The sequence below is a fragment of the Neltuma alba genome, unplaced genomic scaffold, assembly GCF_004799145.2.
Source record: "Neltuma alba isolate B1F8T4 unplaced genomic scaffold, ASM479914v2 tig00005828_pilon, whole genome shotgun sequence".
In the NCBI taxonomy this organism is placed as follows: Eukaryota; Viridiplantae; Streptophyta; class Magnoliopsida; order Fabales; family Fabaceae; genus Neltuma; species Neltuma alba.
Window position 1 is genome coordinate 30,593 of NW_021634246.1, and position 16,778 is coordinate 47,370.

General features: G+C 39.6%; 2 protein-coding genes and 1 pseudogene across 2 annotated transcripts; 1 reads left to right on the top strand and 2 right to left on the bottom strand.

Annotated features, from left to right (window-relative positions):
- Window positions 1-2,994: 2,994 nt before the first annotated feature.
- On the bottom strand, window positions 2,995-4,897 carry LOC114748828 (putative serine/threonine-protein kinase). The gene is made up of 6 exons (XM_028937283.1): window positions 4,788-4,897; window positions 4,543-4,667; window positions 4,222-4,433; window positions 3,887-4,129; window positions 3,644-3,791; window positions 2,995-3,523 (listed from the first exon to the last, which is right to left on the bottom strand). Exons 1-6 carry the CDS (start codon window positions 4,849-4,851, stop codon window positions 3,182-3,184), a joined length of 1,134 nt encoding a protein of 377 aa, XP_028793116.1. The 5' UTR covers window positions 4,852-4,897; the 3' UTR covers window positions 2,995-3,181.
- A 2,412-nt stretch (window positions 4,898-7,309) lies between these two features.
- LOC114748826 (probable E3 ubiquitin-protein ligase LOG2) lies at window positions 7,310-10,476 on the top strand (annotated as a pseudogene).
- Window positions 10,477-11,569: 1,093 nt separating this feature from the next.
- On the bottom strand, window positions 11,570-13,440 carry LOC114748829 (uncharacterized). Its single transcript, XM_028937284.1, has 2 exons — window positions 13,319-13,440; window positions 11,570-13,247 (listed from the first exon to the last, which is right to left on the bottom strand). Exon 2 carries the CDS (start codon window positions 13,145-13,147, stop codon window positions 11,720-11,722), a length of 1,428 nt encoding a protein of 475 aa, XP_028793117.1. The 5' UTR covers window positions 13,148-13,247; window positions 13,319-13,440; the 3' UTR covers window positions 11,570-11,719.
- Window positions 13,441-16,778: the final 3,338 nt, after the last annotated feature.

Consider the following 16,778-nt stretch of genomic DNA (forward strand, 5'->3'; position numbering starts at 1 on the left):
ACCCACCCTGAGCAAGTTTAAACAGGAAAAAGACTAGTCGTCCAGGTAGATAGAGTGTTTTGTGGAGCTTGGTTTGAATAAGCCCAAGAACTATATATGAGGGACAGTTTTGTCATTTGGGAGAGACCTTTCCTCCTCCTCCTCCAGTATATATGCTGCCAAGTTGCTTCTAACTGGTCCGTGCGGGCTACTCTTGCTGACTCAAACATCGCAGCTTGTGAAGCTAAGGGTATACATTTGGTTAAGCCTGCCTCATGGATCGTCTTCCATGGAGTGCCTGGCTCCCTGTATGCCATTTGCATAGCCCATCAGTACAGTGGTGGCCTTAGCGAATGGCGTGCGAGGAGTCATGCATGCTGTGTATTGCTCTTCATCGGGGCACATTTAATATATCTACCTTCTCATCCCATCTTCTTCAGTTTCTACATTACTACATTTTTCCAACTCCTTCGTGCGTGATGACTCTACCATTTCTTTTTGCTTTGCCTTCTTTACTCACTTGGTTCTCTTGTCTAACTCTTGCTGCTCCGAGATTCCTCTGGACTTGTCTTGAGAGGTAGGTTTCGTTAGGTATTAGGTATACATATGTACATACTTTCAGTAAAGATCGTTATCATATATGTTGGCTTGACAAATTCACAAATATTCCTTGTTCTTCCTGTATTATCGTTTTGGTCGTTTGTTGGCTTCTTTTTGCATTTGTTCGCATCTATATATGACAAATGAATTCAAAGTAAGTCTATGGTTTTTGAATTGATGACTATCGTTTATAAGTCACTTCTTCTCAGACAGGGTGAGCATAAAATGGAGCCAGCAGTTAGCTGAGAATTTATATCCCCAGTCAATAGTTAGCATGCTTTAATTTATCCAGCAATGAATCATTATAGAAATAACATCGTGAATTGGTTATGTTGTTTAATCATTGCTGTAGCTTTTGTTTAATATAATCCATGATTATTCACTAATTATATGCACACGTTCAGCTTATAATTTCTGCACACATATATTTCACACTGAATGGTATGTACATAGTTTTACCAGAAAACAGGGTGCCATGTATTTTTTTTACCGAGGGATTCCAGTATTTGATCATTTGTGGTGCTAAAACGAGTGAAAATTATAGCTGAGCATCCTCAGTCAAAGATATATATTTATATATAATGACTAATCTTAAATCGTCAAGTTATTTAAAAAAGATTTAAAGCCTAAAAATTTAAACTAAATAAACAAATATTTTAAGACTTAGATTATTATTATTATTCGATTTAAATCTTTTGAAATGATTTCAAAATTTGAAGTCGTTCATATTAGTATTTTTAATTCCGGTTCTTCAACTGTGAACTTTTACATGAATTAATCACACTTTTCTTTAGCTTGCTCAACTTGTAAATTTTAAATGGCAGTAGGATCCAGCTCTTGTTATTCTATTCAATTTTGTTAGGTTAGGCAGTGAAAAGTACTTGGAGGGATGCTGGGTGGCGCACCAAGCTAAGCAAAACAGGGCGAACTCATGATAACTGTCCTTTGTTTCTGTGTCCATTTTTCTATAGGGTCCTTTAATATCCAGGAAGTTGAAGACTAAAAATAACATGATTTGAAGCTTTTAGTATATATAGATGAGATCATCGCATGCAACAGTTGGAGATCTTTACTTGTTCAGTATGTTCATAAACAGTAGAATCTCAACCGCAGTTGACATAATGGCGGGTCACTAAGTGATCCTCACACGCAATGACGCCATGAAAGCCCCACTTCTTGATGCCAAGCTGCTTCTTCTTCAAGGAACTCGTTCGATAATTGATACTGTAAGAGATTGTTGCATGTACCTTCCAGACTGTCCCTTATCACAGAGTCTTTTTTTTTTTTGGTGTGGGTGCATATAGTGCTGGATCAATTACATTCAATTATATTGTTGTAAACGCTGCTGAGACATCATTATCAAACACTAATAATGTCGACATCTATATGTAGTTATGTAATTTAGACATGGATATCTCTTTTCCCTCTTGCTTTTGTTTCGTTCCTTTGTCATGGAGTTAAAAACCCAAAAGGAAATTTGTATGGAAATCGTAGTTGTTCAAAAGAATAATACATGGAAATCTTGTTTAGGGAACACTCCAAGAATCATCCCTTGATAAGCTTTTATTGAAAAAAAAATACATGGGTTATTATGATTGACTAGCCGATCACTCTTGAAAATATTTATAAAGAATTCGAAGTTATGCAAGTGTGTCAACCGCTTGGCAGGGGGGTCGATATTTAATCTTCAAGATTATGTTTGAACCTACTTCAAATTATGATGACATTATGCGATGACTTGTAGGTTTATAGTCATTGACCGATTGCTTTGAGGTTTCCTTGTTTTAGTCTTTTAACTCTTCCCTTCCTGTTGTATTGAAAAAAGAAATACTCCAACATGAGAATCGATTCATTGTCTTTTTCCGATCTTGAAAATGGAGACACGGGCAGCGAAATGAAGTTGTTCGTAACAGAATCTGAATTGGTTGGTATCAGTCTAATGTTAACATACGAGAGGCTGCTAAAGTGCCAAAGACAATTCGGAACTTGAAAGAGAGGAAAAACAAGCATGAAACCAACTTCGGCGAAAGACCACATGAAAATATCCTTATGATCAGTACCTGACTTGTGGAGGCATGAAGCCTTGGGTCTTGAGAGCCCAAACAATAAAATCACTTCAATTAAAATGACGAAAGTAAGCTATATTGGTCAAATTTGACGGCCTCGCATGTCAAACAACCAATACCTCCCAAACAGTGGGTTTTTGCCGCTGGTTTTGCAGGCAACTTTGCTTTCTAATTGATTAAGGTTTTAGTTGACCCGATCATAGCTGCTTGTTTAAATAATGAAAAATGTGTTTGGACATTAAATACTTAAACGGTCAAATATGACCTTTTTTTACGTGTGAACATCTTATTGCTCTACATATTTTGTCACGGTCAAACACAAAAGTATTCTATTGATGTTCTATTAACGTCGGCCTCTAATTAACTTGAATTAATTTCAATAACAAATAATGGCGGTCATGTACAAACTGATAAAAGTTACACGCTATGTTAGAGGCGGCGGAAGGGCAGGGGCACAATTACCTAGAAATGACTATACACAGAGAGACGAGCAAAATCAAAACTTGATGAATCAAAATCAATCCTGAAGAATTTATTTAACGGGCGACAATGACGGAACTCCAAATATCCTGGTTGGCTCCACTGGAAATGGATTCGGGACTTACAGTTACAGGCATTTGCTGCCTTATTTTGATGTTTCTGAGATCAGCAACAAAGCCTGGTTTTGAAATAGGAACACCTTCCATGTCATTAATATTATAGCTGCCGCTCAACATTTCAACGGCCTCTGTCATTCGTGGCCGAAGCCTGGCGATTTCTTGCACGCAAAGCAGCCCCACTTTTAGGAATCGAACTACTTCTTCCGCTACCAAGTTCACATTTGTAATCATAGGATCCACCATTTTTGCTAGCTCTTCGGCTTTATAAGCCGCCCACACCTGCACACATGTTCACACACACATTATTGGAACCCCACGTACACAGTAATGGATTGATCATATCTCTGTTCTTTATTCGTGCTTGTTTTCTCAAGAAAGCGAGAGGATTAAATTTCTTACCTTCTCTACTAGGAAACGATCCATGTCCTGATAAGCATCAACTGCCGGTTGGCCGCTAACAATTTGTAAGAGTAATACTCCAAAGCTATAAACATCCGACTTTCGCGTCAACTTTCCAGTAGTGGCATACTCCGGAGCAAGATAGCCTCTTAAACACATCACAAGAACAAACACACCTTAATTAGCTAGAGAACAAGGAAGATCGGGTTATTTAGTCAAGTGTTGCGATGTGTTGTCACTTACAATGTCCCTGCGACTCTAGTACTGACGTAGGACTCGCCGTCCATAAATAACTTTGCGAAACCGAAGTCAGATAGTTTGGGTGTGAAGTCTTGATCGAGAAGGATGTTGCTGGGTTTGATATCTCTGTGGACAATGTGGGGTTTTAGTTGCTCATGGAGATAGGCAAGGCCACGAGCCACGCCTATAGATATGTTCCTCCTCAATTCCCATCTGAATTTCATCCTGCTTTCCTCTGTGCCTGCACATATATCATCAACCAAAAGCCAAAGTTATTTATTTCGGGGTCTGCTTCATTTACTACCTGATGCTTATCTACAAACCAAAGAGGTACCTAAAAAGTGCGGGACAGGCTATTGTTTTCCATGTAATCGAAGACTAAATATCGTCGGGCTTCTTCGACGCAACAACCTTGAAGACTAACTAAATTTTCGTGCTTGATACGAGACATTGTGGCCAATTCTGCCACGAACTCAGTTTCTCCTCGCATGGATTCCAGTTCGATTGAAAGCACTTTCACGGCCACTACATTGCCGTTCCTAAGTTGCCCCTTTACAGGTCAAACACAAATTCAGTGAGTTTTGTATGATCATTAATTAATTGAGGTTTTACAATGGATCACATATCAAGTCTTTCAGTAGTAAAAGAACAAGAATAACCTTGTAAACAGAACCGAATCCCCCTTGTCCAATCTTGTCCCAGGAATTGAAACCACGAGTGGCCAATTTCAATTCGCTGCGAGAGAATACACGAAATGCTTTCCCAGTGCTTCCTTCCGGGTCATCTGCGGAGTAATCACAAACCCAGTATTAGATGAAAGAATTTAAATTTAAAAAAAAAAAAAACAAAGAAAGAAAAACAGAATACAGAAAGCGGAACATGTCGATCAGCGGAAGGGATATACCTAGCTGTCTTGGGTCTTTGACTGTTGCCGAGAAACAGGCGAGAAATGAACGAGGAATCTTCATGTCTGAACTGTGAGAATAGAAGCGTAAGCTATCGCTGGATGTCGGGCAGCGCGTATGATATACTACTATATAAAGGTTTTGGAAGCAGCGCACAAAATTGGAAGAGAACAAATTTGGGGACTGAAGCTAACTCAGAACAAGAATACACGTTAACCCGGTAAGGTTGATTGAACGGGTTCAACTTTCTCCGATTTGAATTTGTTTTCTTAAATAATGTTTCCAAATTCTCGCAGCTCAATTCCTTTCGGAAGTTTCGTGGGTTCTTCACCCAATCAGCAACTTCTTCAATTGCTACTGGTGCAATAAAATAATCATGCCTTATTGCCTTTCTAATCTTCTTAATGTTAAATAAAATTCATATTGTAATCTTAATTTGATTGAGAAAACTCCACGTGCCCTTTTTGCATGCAGGGTTTTGTTTACCACAAACAGCAATGTTGAATTGAACCACACGGATTCCGTCATTGCATTCTAGCTAGGAAGATATTATTTTGTCAAAATAAATAATCTAATAAATTTCTTACTTTAAAATTTGAGGAGTGAATACTTTAGTCACAAATCATAAACGTGTTATTGAAAAACAACTGCTTTTTATATTATAATTTTCAAAATTGTGATTGGAAAAGCATAGAAATGATTGTGTGTGTAATAAAACAATGTGGTTATTTTGACTAAAATATACTACCCGTTTTTTAATATAAGATTCTTGACTAATTTGAGAAAATTAAAAATTTTAAATAAATTACTTTAAAATATTATACTTACTATTTTCTCCAAACTAATTTTTCTGGCTTATAAATCAATATATATTGTGATATAATATAAATATTTCAAAGAGATAATGTAACATGTGCTATAATTAATAATTTTCAAGTTTTCTTAATTTTTAAAAATTAGTTAACTAGGTTTTATATTAAAATCAGAGTTAGTATATTAAAATAATTATTACTTCCGTCCTTAAATAAAACCTAATTGACTAATTTGTGTGTAATTATCAGATTATATATCAATTGATAAGTTATGCAAATTAGTTGCAAAAAACAATAAATAGTAATATTTTAAAATAATTTAATGATTTTTTTAAAAATGGCGACTGGAGCTGGGACGTAGTAGTTGATTTGCTTTCCAGATTTCAGCAAAGGAGGTGGACGCGTTACATACCTTAAATTTTGTGAAGATTTGAGTTAGTTTCGGAGGTCAACTCTGCTTGTGTCATCAGGATTAAGTAAGCTGGGCGCAATCATAAAAGAAATGCCATGTTGGATTTCCACCTTCATTCTAAGATGCTGGTAAGTTTTAATGATAAATCTTAAACTTGCGTTTTCTAAACTAATATTCCCATAATCGACACTGTGGACTGAATTATTCGGGCTTATATCCTCTCACGTCAATTTATTCCTTTTCTTAATTACGACGCAGTGTTTGAAATTGAACCTGAACTTGAACGAGTCTTATCCATCGTGTTTTTTACTTTGATTGTCTCATCCGAATCTGATCATACAGAATTTATCAGTGCCCCCCGGGTCTATCTTATTTGATGATTTTTATTTAGACCAATTTCGAAGTTGACAACTTCAGCTAAACGCTGCTTTTTATTATTAATAATAACGACAAATACATGTTTAAGTTTTAAATCATTGTCATGTATTAAACGTAATATGCATGAATCAAATCCCTGACACAGGCTTGGGAATTATAGCCATGGCCAAGGGTGCCTACATCAAACAATATAAACAGCTAGCGTGTGATGAGGCATAAAAGTGACAATGGACAGTCCACTTGTGTTGACCATGTCATCTTAGCTTCAAGATATTTAGGCGTTCTAAACCGCAAATCAGAGATGTAATACTAATTGTTTACCCAAAGACAAAGATATGATTAAATATATGTGACATTATTGAGTCTTGCACCTATAATATCGCGATCAGATCATGAGATTCTTGCGGTGTCTTGAAAGTTTGCTCACCAAAATGGCTAAATCCTCCATCTCCCCGTGAACCACCGGGATAAAGGTTTTACTCCCTTTTCTGGAGGATAATTTGACAAATTTCACGGTTCTGCAAAAATTACCAAATTTTATTCCAACTGCGAGGAAGAGAAACAGAAAATATCCAGTTTAACAAGCGTATGTTAACTATTCCCAGAAAATCACAGCAGGAACAACATGGAATTCTTTTGGGTAATTGACATGGAAAGTTGTTTACCAAGAAAAATTACCAGACACTACCTAACTTCTCTGCCGCAGTCTCAAAAGAAAAGGAAAAGAAAGAAAGAAAGAAAGAAAGCTAAAGTTATAGTGCCGTGTGGGAAGCAACGCTATAAGCGAGATTAGGACCAGAATTTGCGATACTGTTATACGGATTTAGCATCAATTATTCATTCTTATACCTGATTTGATAGAATAGAAAAGAGAAATAATTTTAAAAAACGAAAACAAAAGGCAGTCACTTTATGGCAAGCTTCCAGTCCCTCATCAATGGTGTTCCTCGGTGGAGGTTTACGCAATCCCATTATGCCCGCCACCCAAACCTACCGAAAGATTCCATCTTTCTTTTTCTCTTTCGCGTTGCCTCTCCATCAATGCTCTGCGCATTGGTTCGCGTCCATGTTTCCTCCATCAGTCTCGTCCTCCTTAGCCCCTGAGTTTTCACAACAAGTCTGTAGCTCCTCCACGACAAGCCCTGAATCTTCATGTGCGCCAAGTCTCGGAATTGTTTCCCCTCTTCTTCAGGTGGCGTATGCTCGGTTTATCTTCTTTTGAATACTTCCAAGTTTGAATTCTCCCCTGTGATGCAAAGTGCTAGAAAGGAGACAAATTCTGCGTGTTCATACCTTCGGAACATCCGAAACATCCGGATTTTTCGGCCCATAGAGTAAAATCAGACAGAAACACTGTTTTATTTTATTTGAAAAAGGAGCTTCTGGATATTTTTCTTCATTTACAGCAATTTGAAAGAAGCCTCTCATTCCATGGGCAACATAGGAAGTAGCAGCGCTAACGGCCGTCGGAGAAGCAATAGCAGAAGGAATCATCCGCCGCCGCCGCCGTTTAGGCCGCAGCCAGAAATCGCGTCGAATCGGTCTGCGCTTCCAGCATCTACACATCAGACATCGCAATACCCAAACTCGAATCCTTCCCCGTATTTCCAGGACGCAGGTCACTATTCCTCTCCCCATCAGGCTATGCCGGCGCCTTTGCCGGCTCCTCTCGATCACCACCATCGCGCGAGGCCTCATCATCAAACGGACCCATCAAGGACGGGTGGAAGTTACCATTGCAGGCCTGCTATCCCTCCGCTTCCGTATGTAGAGCATCAGAAGGCGGTTACTATAAGGAACGATGTTAATGTCAAGAAGGAGACTCTAAGGATTGAACCCGATGAGCTAAATCCTGGGCGGTTCCTTGTTGCATTCACATTCGATGCCATCGTTGATGGGAGGTAACTTTTGTTACACCATTTTTAGCTGAATAAAGAAAATCTCTGCTATGATTTTCTATCGGATCATGTGAAGAGGATGCCTGCTTAAAGGATATCTGTGTTGTGTCTGGGAATTATATGCCGTCCGTTTGTATTACAGACTGTCATATGAAAGGTTGTTGATAGCTTTTGGGCTGCGAATCACCATTGTTCCTGTTTAATTTGAAAACTACAAATAAGATCGTTTGGTACGCAGTTTGCTATATGAAAACTATAAAACAAATCTGCAAGCCACTAACATCGCGCGCGCGCGCACACAACTATTTACACTTTGTTGTGCTTGCTAATTTGCTATCTGTTCATGCTGTGTTACGTTCTCATATGGCAACTTGGTTGTTAAACTATAATGACAATTTTTACGAGCATAGACGTTACTAGACTAAAGAGCGTATGCTTTGGATGGCTCACTTATTATTCTTCGACCATCTAATTTTGCGGATATTGGGTAAGTTTTCTGAGTAACAAATAGTCATCCCAATGTTAATGGTGATAAAATTCTTCAACAATATAGATGGTCCATGTGAGGAACAAAGACAATATCTGTTAAAGATTGTCAGTTTGGTCTCAAACTTAATTTATTAATGCTAAATTCTTTGTACATATCTCAAAAGACATTCAGCTGCACAATGTTATTTTCTTTTCCCTTCTTCTAAGGGGGGGGGGGGTAACAACCACTTGCATAACTTTTATAAGCTGGCTTTATATAGCAATTCTTTTGGCAGAGTTGTAAAAGAAAATTAAATTATGATTAATAATTTACATAACTGGGAAGACTTAATGTATGTTTAGTTTAGTAATGAATTCGAAATGTTAGTGCTGATAAATGCTAAATTTCCGTTGTGTAAAAAAAAATGCTAAATTTTCATTTCTGCGGGAATTTATCATGATGTCATAATCGTTATGATTGTGATGGAACATGGACATGAACATGGACATATTTTTAGTATTGTTCTTCATTTATCTGTTCTAATGGTGTTATTTCTTGTTATCTCCATTACAGCATCACCATTCTTTTCTTTGGTAAAGTAGATGATAGCTGCATCCTCACACCAATGAAGCAAAATATTCTAGGCCCCGTAACTGTAAGTTTCCAGCAAGGTCTTGGTCAGCAGTTTAGGCAGCCGATCGGAACTGGTATTGACTTTTCAATCTTTGAGGAGTCAGAATTATCAGAAGCGGGTGTAAGAGATGTGTTCCCTTTAGCAGTGAAGGCGGATGCTTCCTGTGAAAAACAAGATGGATCAAATGAAAATTTAACATCTGGCAACAGAAACTCTCAGATAACTCTCGCAGCATTTGGGAAGGAGAAAGGAGAATTCCGGGTAAAGGTAGTTAAGCAGATCTTATGGGTAAATGAAATGAGGTATGAACTGCAGGAGATATATGGTATTGGAAATTCAGTGGAGAGTGACCTGGACGAAAATGATTCTGGAAAGGAGTGTGTTATCTGCCTCTCAGAACCACGAGACACAACTGTTCTCCCCTGCCGACACATGGTACTTGCTGTATTCATTTCTCATTCAACGTTTATGAATAGATGTTGGTATGATGCTGATTGTACAGCACATGTCAATTTCCAGTAAAGTAATATCAAGTGTTTATCTCAGCCAAACTGAATGATTAGGATTTGTCTTCAATTAGTCTGTATTTGATATTGATGATCATATATATCAGTCCCCGACTTCATCTTGATATACGTTGGCTGCATTCCTTTGCTTGCTGCAGTGTTTGTGTAGCGGGTGCGCTAAGGTTCTGAGGTTTCAGACGAATAGATGCCCAATTTGCAGACAGCCAGTTGAGAGGCTTTTGAGATAAAGGTCAATAATGATAACAGACCTGAGGACTGACATTAGTAAGATACCGAGCTGGTGCTTCCGGCTTCCAGACCCTGTAAAGCCCAACTATTATATTTGATATTTCTCCCATCGTTACAGTTTTCTTTCCCATACTTTTCCCAAATTTCAATTATGGAAATGGAGATTATGTATGGTAAGCGGTTCGAAAAGGACAGGTGGCTCACATATTACACCTCATTTGTACTATAAGCCAATATATACTGGTCTGGCGTTACACCAAAGTGGGTTGCCATGGAAAAATTTGTAATTACAAGTGTTGTTTCTTCAGGTGACTTATTGTTAAACTTGTATGATTGATGGTTTAGTCGCCCTCACATATAACCAATAATTTGTTATGCTTCTGCCGACGGGTTTCCCATTTGCTGATAACTAGCTTTATCATTTACGTGGTAGTGAAGTATTTGCAAATTTTAAATCTTTGATTATCATTTCTTAACCGCTTTCATACATTCTAGTGACATTTTAACAGGTATGGTTGTTGGATATTTTGTCTGGTTTAAACTGAAGCTGGACATTTCAGGTCACGGAGTGGTTGATGTCTCTGGTTAGTACTAGTAAAGAACATCAAGGGGTCAGTGATGACATTAACCATCATCTGTTTTCTTTCACCAGTAAATATGTTTTCCCCAAGAGTATTATAAAAACACCTGAGAACTGGTTGTGTGTGTGTGTGGTGATCGTAGCATTTTTATCTCATAACTCATAAGCGGTTACTCCTTAGCTTTTGGTCATGTTCTTCAGAAGGTACCGATTACTTAAGTTATAGACCTCTTTATGATCTGTCTGAGAAACCAAAAAGGGCGAAATATGATGAACTAAGATAATATACACATAATTATCAGTGCGGAGGACCGATTTAGTTAAAAGGGCAACTCAAGTCAAGCATTCCGTTGATGACTTTGGACTCAATAAAAGACGATGAAATTTATCGTGGCATGTATTAAGGAAAAAGGTAAGAGCGAGTCAACTCGAGTTCGTGCTGGACTATTGCTGGGAATTGGGATTACCAACTGTACATATATCTAATCATGACTCGCGTCAACGGATTTCTCTTTGGCGGCGATCCATGCATCGTGGAAGCAACACTATTATCAGAGCACGAAAAAGCGGCTAAGGTTCATCTTTCTGGTCACACAACAAAATTAGCCATGCCTCGTTATCTTTTGTAGTTGTCGTACTAGGCTAAACCCAACCAAAAGCATTTGCGTATTTGTAAAATATCGATCTGCTGGGAATGCATCAATTTCACTTGATCTGGGGGACTTGGTGGCTTGCACCAAGCCAAGCCATTCCCAGCAATAATGGCAGATGATTACTCATGGTTTTCATGAAGTTAAGAATAGTTATTTTAACTTACGTTTAATACCAGGATGCACGCGCTGATTTCATTACCGAACGAGAATGATAATGGTTTTGGTGTAGCACTCCAGGCGTTCACTCATAAACAACAACCTCAACTGCAACAGAACGCAGTAGTTAAGACTTTAATCCTAAAATACATCAAACACAGGAATTCCTACATGGACGCAATCATCACCAACTGTTTTCATCTCCCCACCATTGGTGGACATAGACCCCATTGCTTCTGAGGCCCTTGTAGATATTCATGCAGCTTTCCTTCGTCTTCACACTTTGACCATCGCCGACGTCTGGGCAGCCCAGGAACAGCTCGTTAACGAAACATATAGCTCCGCTTTCAAATATGTCTGACAACAGCTTCATCTCAACCTCTCCAGCATTCATCTTCAGGACCACAAAATCCGCATTTTTCACAGTTTCTTTGAACCACGCAAGGATATCAAACTCTTCGTCTCCCACAAATGGATCCAGGTCGTTCCCGCTATAAATCTCAGCTGTAGTAAGCTTTCCATCCAATCCTGGATGATAAACAAATGCAATGCCAGGTCGTTTCACGTGGGATAACAGGATGGAAGTGTTGTAGTGGACAAAATAGACGCTGAAAGCTTTTTGATCGATGGGGTAAGATGGGATGAACCAATCACTGATATTGGTTTTGTTCAGAAGCTCACCTACTCCGATATCAATGTACACCAACCGTTTCCTACCAGAAATGTCCACAAACTTGGGTAAATACGACATCCCCTTCGCATAATCCAGAGGTCTTTCTTCCTCAAGCGGTTCCATCAGCTTTATGAAGGGCTTGGTAAAGGTAAGACTAGGACAATCAGGTGGAAGGGCATTCTGGTAGAAGACACTGGTTTCGGATCTTTTCTTGAAAACGATCAGATTAAATTCATTGATACATTTGACATGCACGATGCTGGAAGATCTCAGTGATGAAGACACTGGAGCAACGGACCTCATCACGTCATTTGGGTTTGAAGCGTCAGCACCCACAAGGAGGGCTCCGATTCCACCGGGCTTAAGGACGCGCTCAACCTCGAGCACAAGCGGATCAGGGACCGGAATGGTATCTAGGTCCTTGGAGAAGACGAAGTCGAATGAATGGTCGTGGTAATTAAGCTCGTACACAATTTTCTTCTGTTTGAGAGAATATGGGCGCGGTTTATTGAGACCAATGACACTGGAGAATCCCAACCGCTGCATTGCCGGGACAGCCATCGGCGACGCGTCTCCGATACAGAGACTTTTGGCACCGCAGTCCAAAAATTGTTTACCCATCAGCTCAGTGACTACATCGATAGTCAAATTGATATCTTGCTTGCAATTTATAGATTCGAATGAACCCCAAAAGGTGTCCATAACCCGAACATGGAACAAATATGAACCGGGAGTGACGGTTGCAGAATCCGAATCCGAATCCGAATCCGCCAGACAGTCATCGTAGGTGATGGGAGACATTGCTCCCGTATCGAAGGCGGGTAGGACGCGGAGCAAACAAACGATGGAAACAGCAGAGGCAAGCAAGAGTGTACCATAAAGGGCACGCCTCGCAATAGACTCGCGGAGTGTCTGGAGTCCAACGTCTGTTTTATCCATGACGGGTTTGAAAGTTGATGGCCGGAAAAGAGCACGCGAGACAGATATCTGAGAAGAAATGAAGTCGGGAGGCAGAGTAGCTTCTCAAAAAGGAGACAACCTGGATGAATAAAACTAGTGAGAAAATGATTGCCGAAACACAGGAGAGATGCAGAATAAGCGAGCACAAACCCGGTGGAAGTGGGATTCGCATCCAGGAGGATAGCCATTATTTTGAAACCTTGACTCTCCTCGGAGCCCTATTAGGCACGGGCTCGTACCAGCTCTCACCCACGTTTGGAGCACTGAATTGCCACACGAACCAGGAGATCAACTCGTAGCTCGCAAACTTTGGATTCAGTGAGTGATAAAAAGCACAGGGGCTGAGAAGAAGAAGAAGAAGGCAAGTTGAGTTTAGATTTAGAGCCGGGGGGAAGGAAGCTTCGGTGAACTCCAGGGAGTGAGCAGGAAAGAATAATGGGAGAGAGTTGGGGAAAATATAGAGAAAGAAACAGGGTGCAAAGCAGATCAACGACTCGGCTTTGGCTTTTCCGGTTTACCCCTGGTAGTCTCTGCACTCCACTTGAATTTATTTACACGATTTTTAGAATTTAATTATTAATCGTTCGAAAAATTTGGGGGGGGAGGCGAGGCTTACGTGGCAGAAGGTGAAGAGGACGCGTGGGTGCATGGGGGCAATGGACCCCGTGGGCGTTGGGGCGGGGATAGCCAAGCACCCAGTGTACTTACTAATTAGGAAGCTTTTCGGCTTTTGTTTGTTTATGAATGATACGACATCTTTAGGCACGAAATAGCGGGTGCATTCTCATAAACTATATGGTACGAATGGAGCAGTGGGGTTCTAACTTCGAACACCGCATTTGATTATCAGAATTCGCAGCGAAGCGTGTCGCATTATGAGGGGAGACGTACAGAGACACTCTGTTTGCTGTTAACCAAAGCTATGGGGAACGTGCGATGCATATTATTTTTTTTTTTAAAAGAAAGAAAAGGTTGTTCCTGGTACATCGTGGCCGAGGTGGGGTGCTTTGGAATAAAATTCCAATTAGAATTAATAAATTAAACAGAAAAGAATGAGATCAGGTGTTTGATGACATGATTGAGGTCATTAGCTGCTCCATGATGCGCCCAAGCTGTCATTCTCATATTTTATTAGTAACAACGAGAGCTACTTTTTTCCACCCCAGCTTGCCATTGCCATATAACATATGATGTCTCCAAAACGTTGAAGTTAAACCCCTCTTCCCCAAGTTACCCTTCAATTTTAGCAACGCTTGTAAGCATTACGGAAGTGCAGCCTGTGATGTGATTTCAACGTCGTCGCCAAGACAGTCGTGAACTTCCTCACTGATCTTTATTTTTGTCTTCCACCTGGTTTTTTTGTCAAGTTAACTAAATCACATATACTCTGTCCTACCCCTTGATTCTTGATACGAGATATCTTAAAATTTTAATCAACATTAGTGACTCATCATTTCACAAAAAAGAAAAAAAAATTTCATCTCCTTCCTCCTTCCCCTCTCCCCTCAATAACCTATACCAATTAGAAGGTAATCCTTGAAAATTTACAAAACTTTACAATTTAGATTCAATTTTTTTTTAGATTTAACAACTAGCAACTTTTCTTACTTTCATAAAAATATAGTAAATAGAACCCTTTTTTGGCCAACAGTAAATAGAACCTTATGAACGAGCGGATGGTGTTGTATAAGCTCAACCTTTGTTGATGCTTCAAACGTCCTAGTTACTGTCAATAATTTCTTTCTCCACCATGCTTTTCAGTCTGCCGTTTTTAATCTTTTCTAAGAACGAACCATCATAAAGTGACAATATGATTACATAAATTTGGAGGGGGAAAAAAACAAAGTAATTGTATAACGTAAACATGGCTGGGGATGTTTTAAGTTTTTCTTTTCGTTTCTTTTTTTGGTTTTTTTGTCATTTATTTCGCTCAGAAAAAACTGCACTAGCCATGGGCCAACGGGTTCATTCAGGCCATTTGCTGAGCCCATTGACATTTTGCCGGGCACCCATGCGTATACCCTCGTATACTGGTCTGAGTCTGAGACTTCCAGTGGTGAAACGGTGGATCACGTCCAGTCGCCTACATCGTCTATTAGCTCTCTCATCCCCTGGAATGCTTCTGATTTCATAATATTAATCACTAAGAAACTTCCATTCTCATTCCCTCTTCCCATATCTATAACTACTATTATGTTCCCCAAGGCAGAGAGAAGACCAATCTCATATTAGGAAGTGGCCAAGGGGCCCTTCTAATAGCATGGAAATTTAGGTTTTCCAAACACCCCCCCGGGGGGGACCAGCCGGCAAACACGAGAGAGAGATCTAAGACTAAAAGTGCCTTTCGCATGTCCTCCAAATTGTGTGAATCCCATAAAAGAACAAAATAAAAAAAGTGACATCCAAGAGCCAACAGAATAAATAAGGAAACCGATGCACTTTAAAGTACAAGGTAACCGGGGATCAATTTCACATTATTCCTGTTATTAGATCTACTCTGACCACAGCCGTTTTCTAATTACAGATGGAATTGATAGAGAATTCTCTCATCCTCTCTTTGCCATCGATGGCATGCCATGCTCATCCTTGAATATACAGTAGGACCAGTTGGTTCATCTTATGAGACAATCATGTGAAAACTAGGAAACCAACCGGATAAAACGATAATCAACCAAGTAAAAAAAAAAAGGGATTCAATTCCCTTTAGATTGACAGAATATAATCAGTCATTGTTTGTAACTAGCATTGCTAACCTTGCTTGTAAGTAGTGGTCTCTCCCTCAAGGTGGCAGCTAACAAGGTTTCAGAGCTGCTTGGCTGGCTCTCAGCTATCCCTGGTCGCGTCCAGATTTTAATGTGTCCTTCCCGACAGGCAGTGAGTACGGATTCCTGGGTAAATATCAAGCCTGAAAGGGGTTCAGTGTGCGCACGATGAGCAACCAGAGGCGAGATTTTTGGAACGTCACGCATGCTTGGAGCAGGTTGCAGTGTGCCCAATGGGACAACACTGTCCCAGTGAGATGACTGGCTCCCAGCACTGTATGTGGGGGATCCACCAGGTGCACGCCGCAATGGTACCACAATCTCATCCATTTCCAGGTCCCAAAGAAGCAATTGTGTATCCTGGCCAGTAAAGTATCTTAATTCTAGCAATTGAGCAGTATAGGAGTTTCAATAATGCAAAATATGCAAAGAAACAAGTTGGCAATTTCAGAAATATATCAATAAAGTGACAAATGTCGTGATCGCACATATGAAAGGCCATTTTCACCATTCTGACAGCATCACTTGTGTGATACACTTGTCTTTAAAACTTGTTATAGCAAAGCCGTGTGACACATTTTATAAGGAATTCATGATCCGTTATTCTTCATGAAGGCAAATTTCAGCCAGTTCAAATTTCCTCTCTAGATTGGTGATTATTCAGCATGTTGATCGTTACCTAAAATCATTTTCATAAATTACACACCATTCTCATCAAACAATCTGCAATACAATTTACATAAAGAAGCTTTTATACCAAGGGGCCCTATCCACCAGGTAACTAGAATTGCCTAAAATCATATCGAATCTGAAAGCTGCTAAAAGCCTTCAACCAGTACTTAATCACC

What these genes read in the sequence shown, in the direction of transcription:
- LOC114748828 (XM_028937283.1), bottom strand. Translation starts at nt 4,851, where the DNA reads ATGAAGATTCCTCGTTCATTTCTCGCCTGTTTCTCGGCAACAGTCAAA. An exon ending in AATAGCCTGTCCCGCACTTT is followed by an intron (nt 4,130 to 4,221) that starts TTAGGTACCTCT and finishes TGATGATATATG; the next exon opens with TGCAGGCACAGAGGAAAGCA. An exon ending in ACTAGAGTCGCAGGGACATT is followed by an intron (nt 3,792 to 3,886) that starts GTAAGTGACAAC and finishes GATGTGTTTAAG; the next exon opens with AGGCTATCTTGCTCCGGAGT.
- LOC114748829 (XM_028937284.1), bottom strand. Translation starts at nt 13,147, where the DNA reads ATGGATAAAACAGACGTTGGACTCCAGACACTCCGCGAGTCTATTGCG.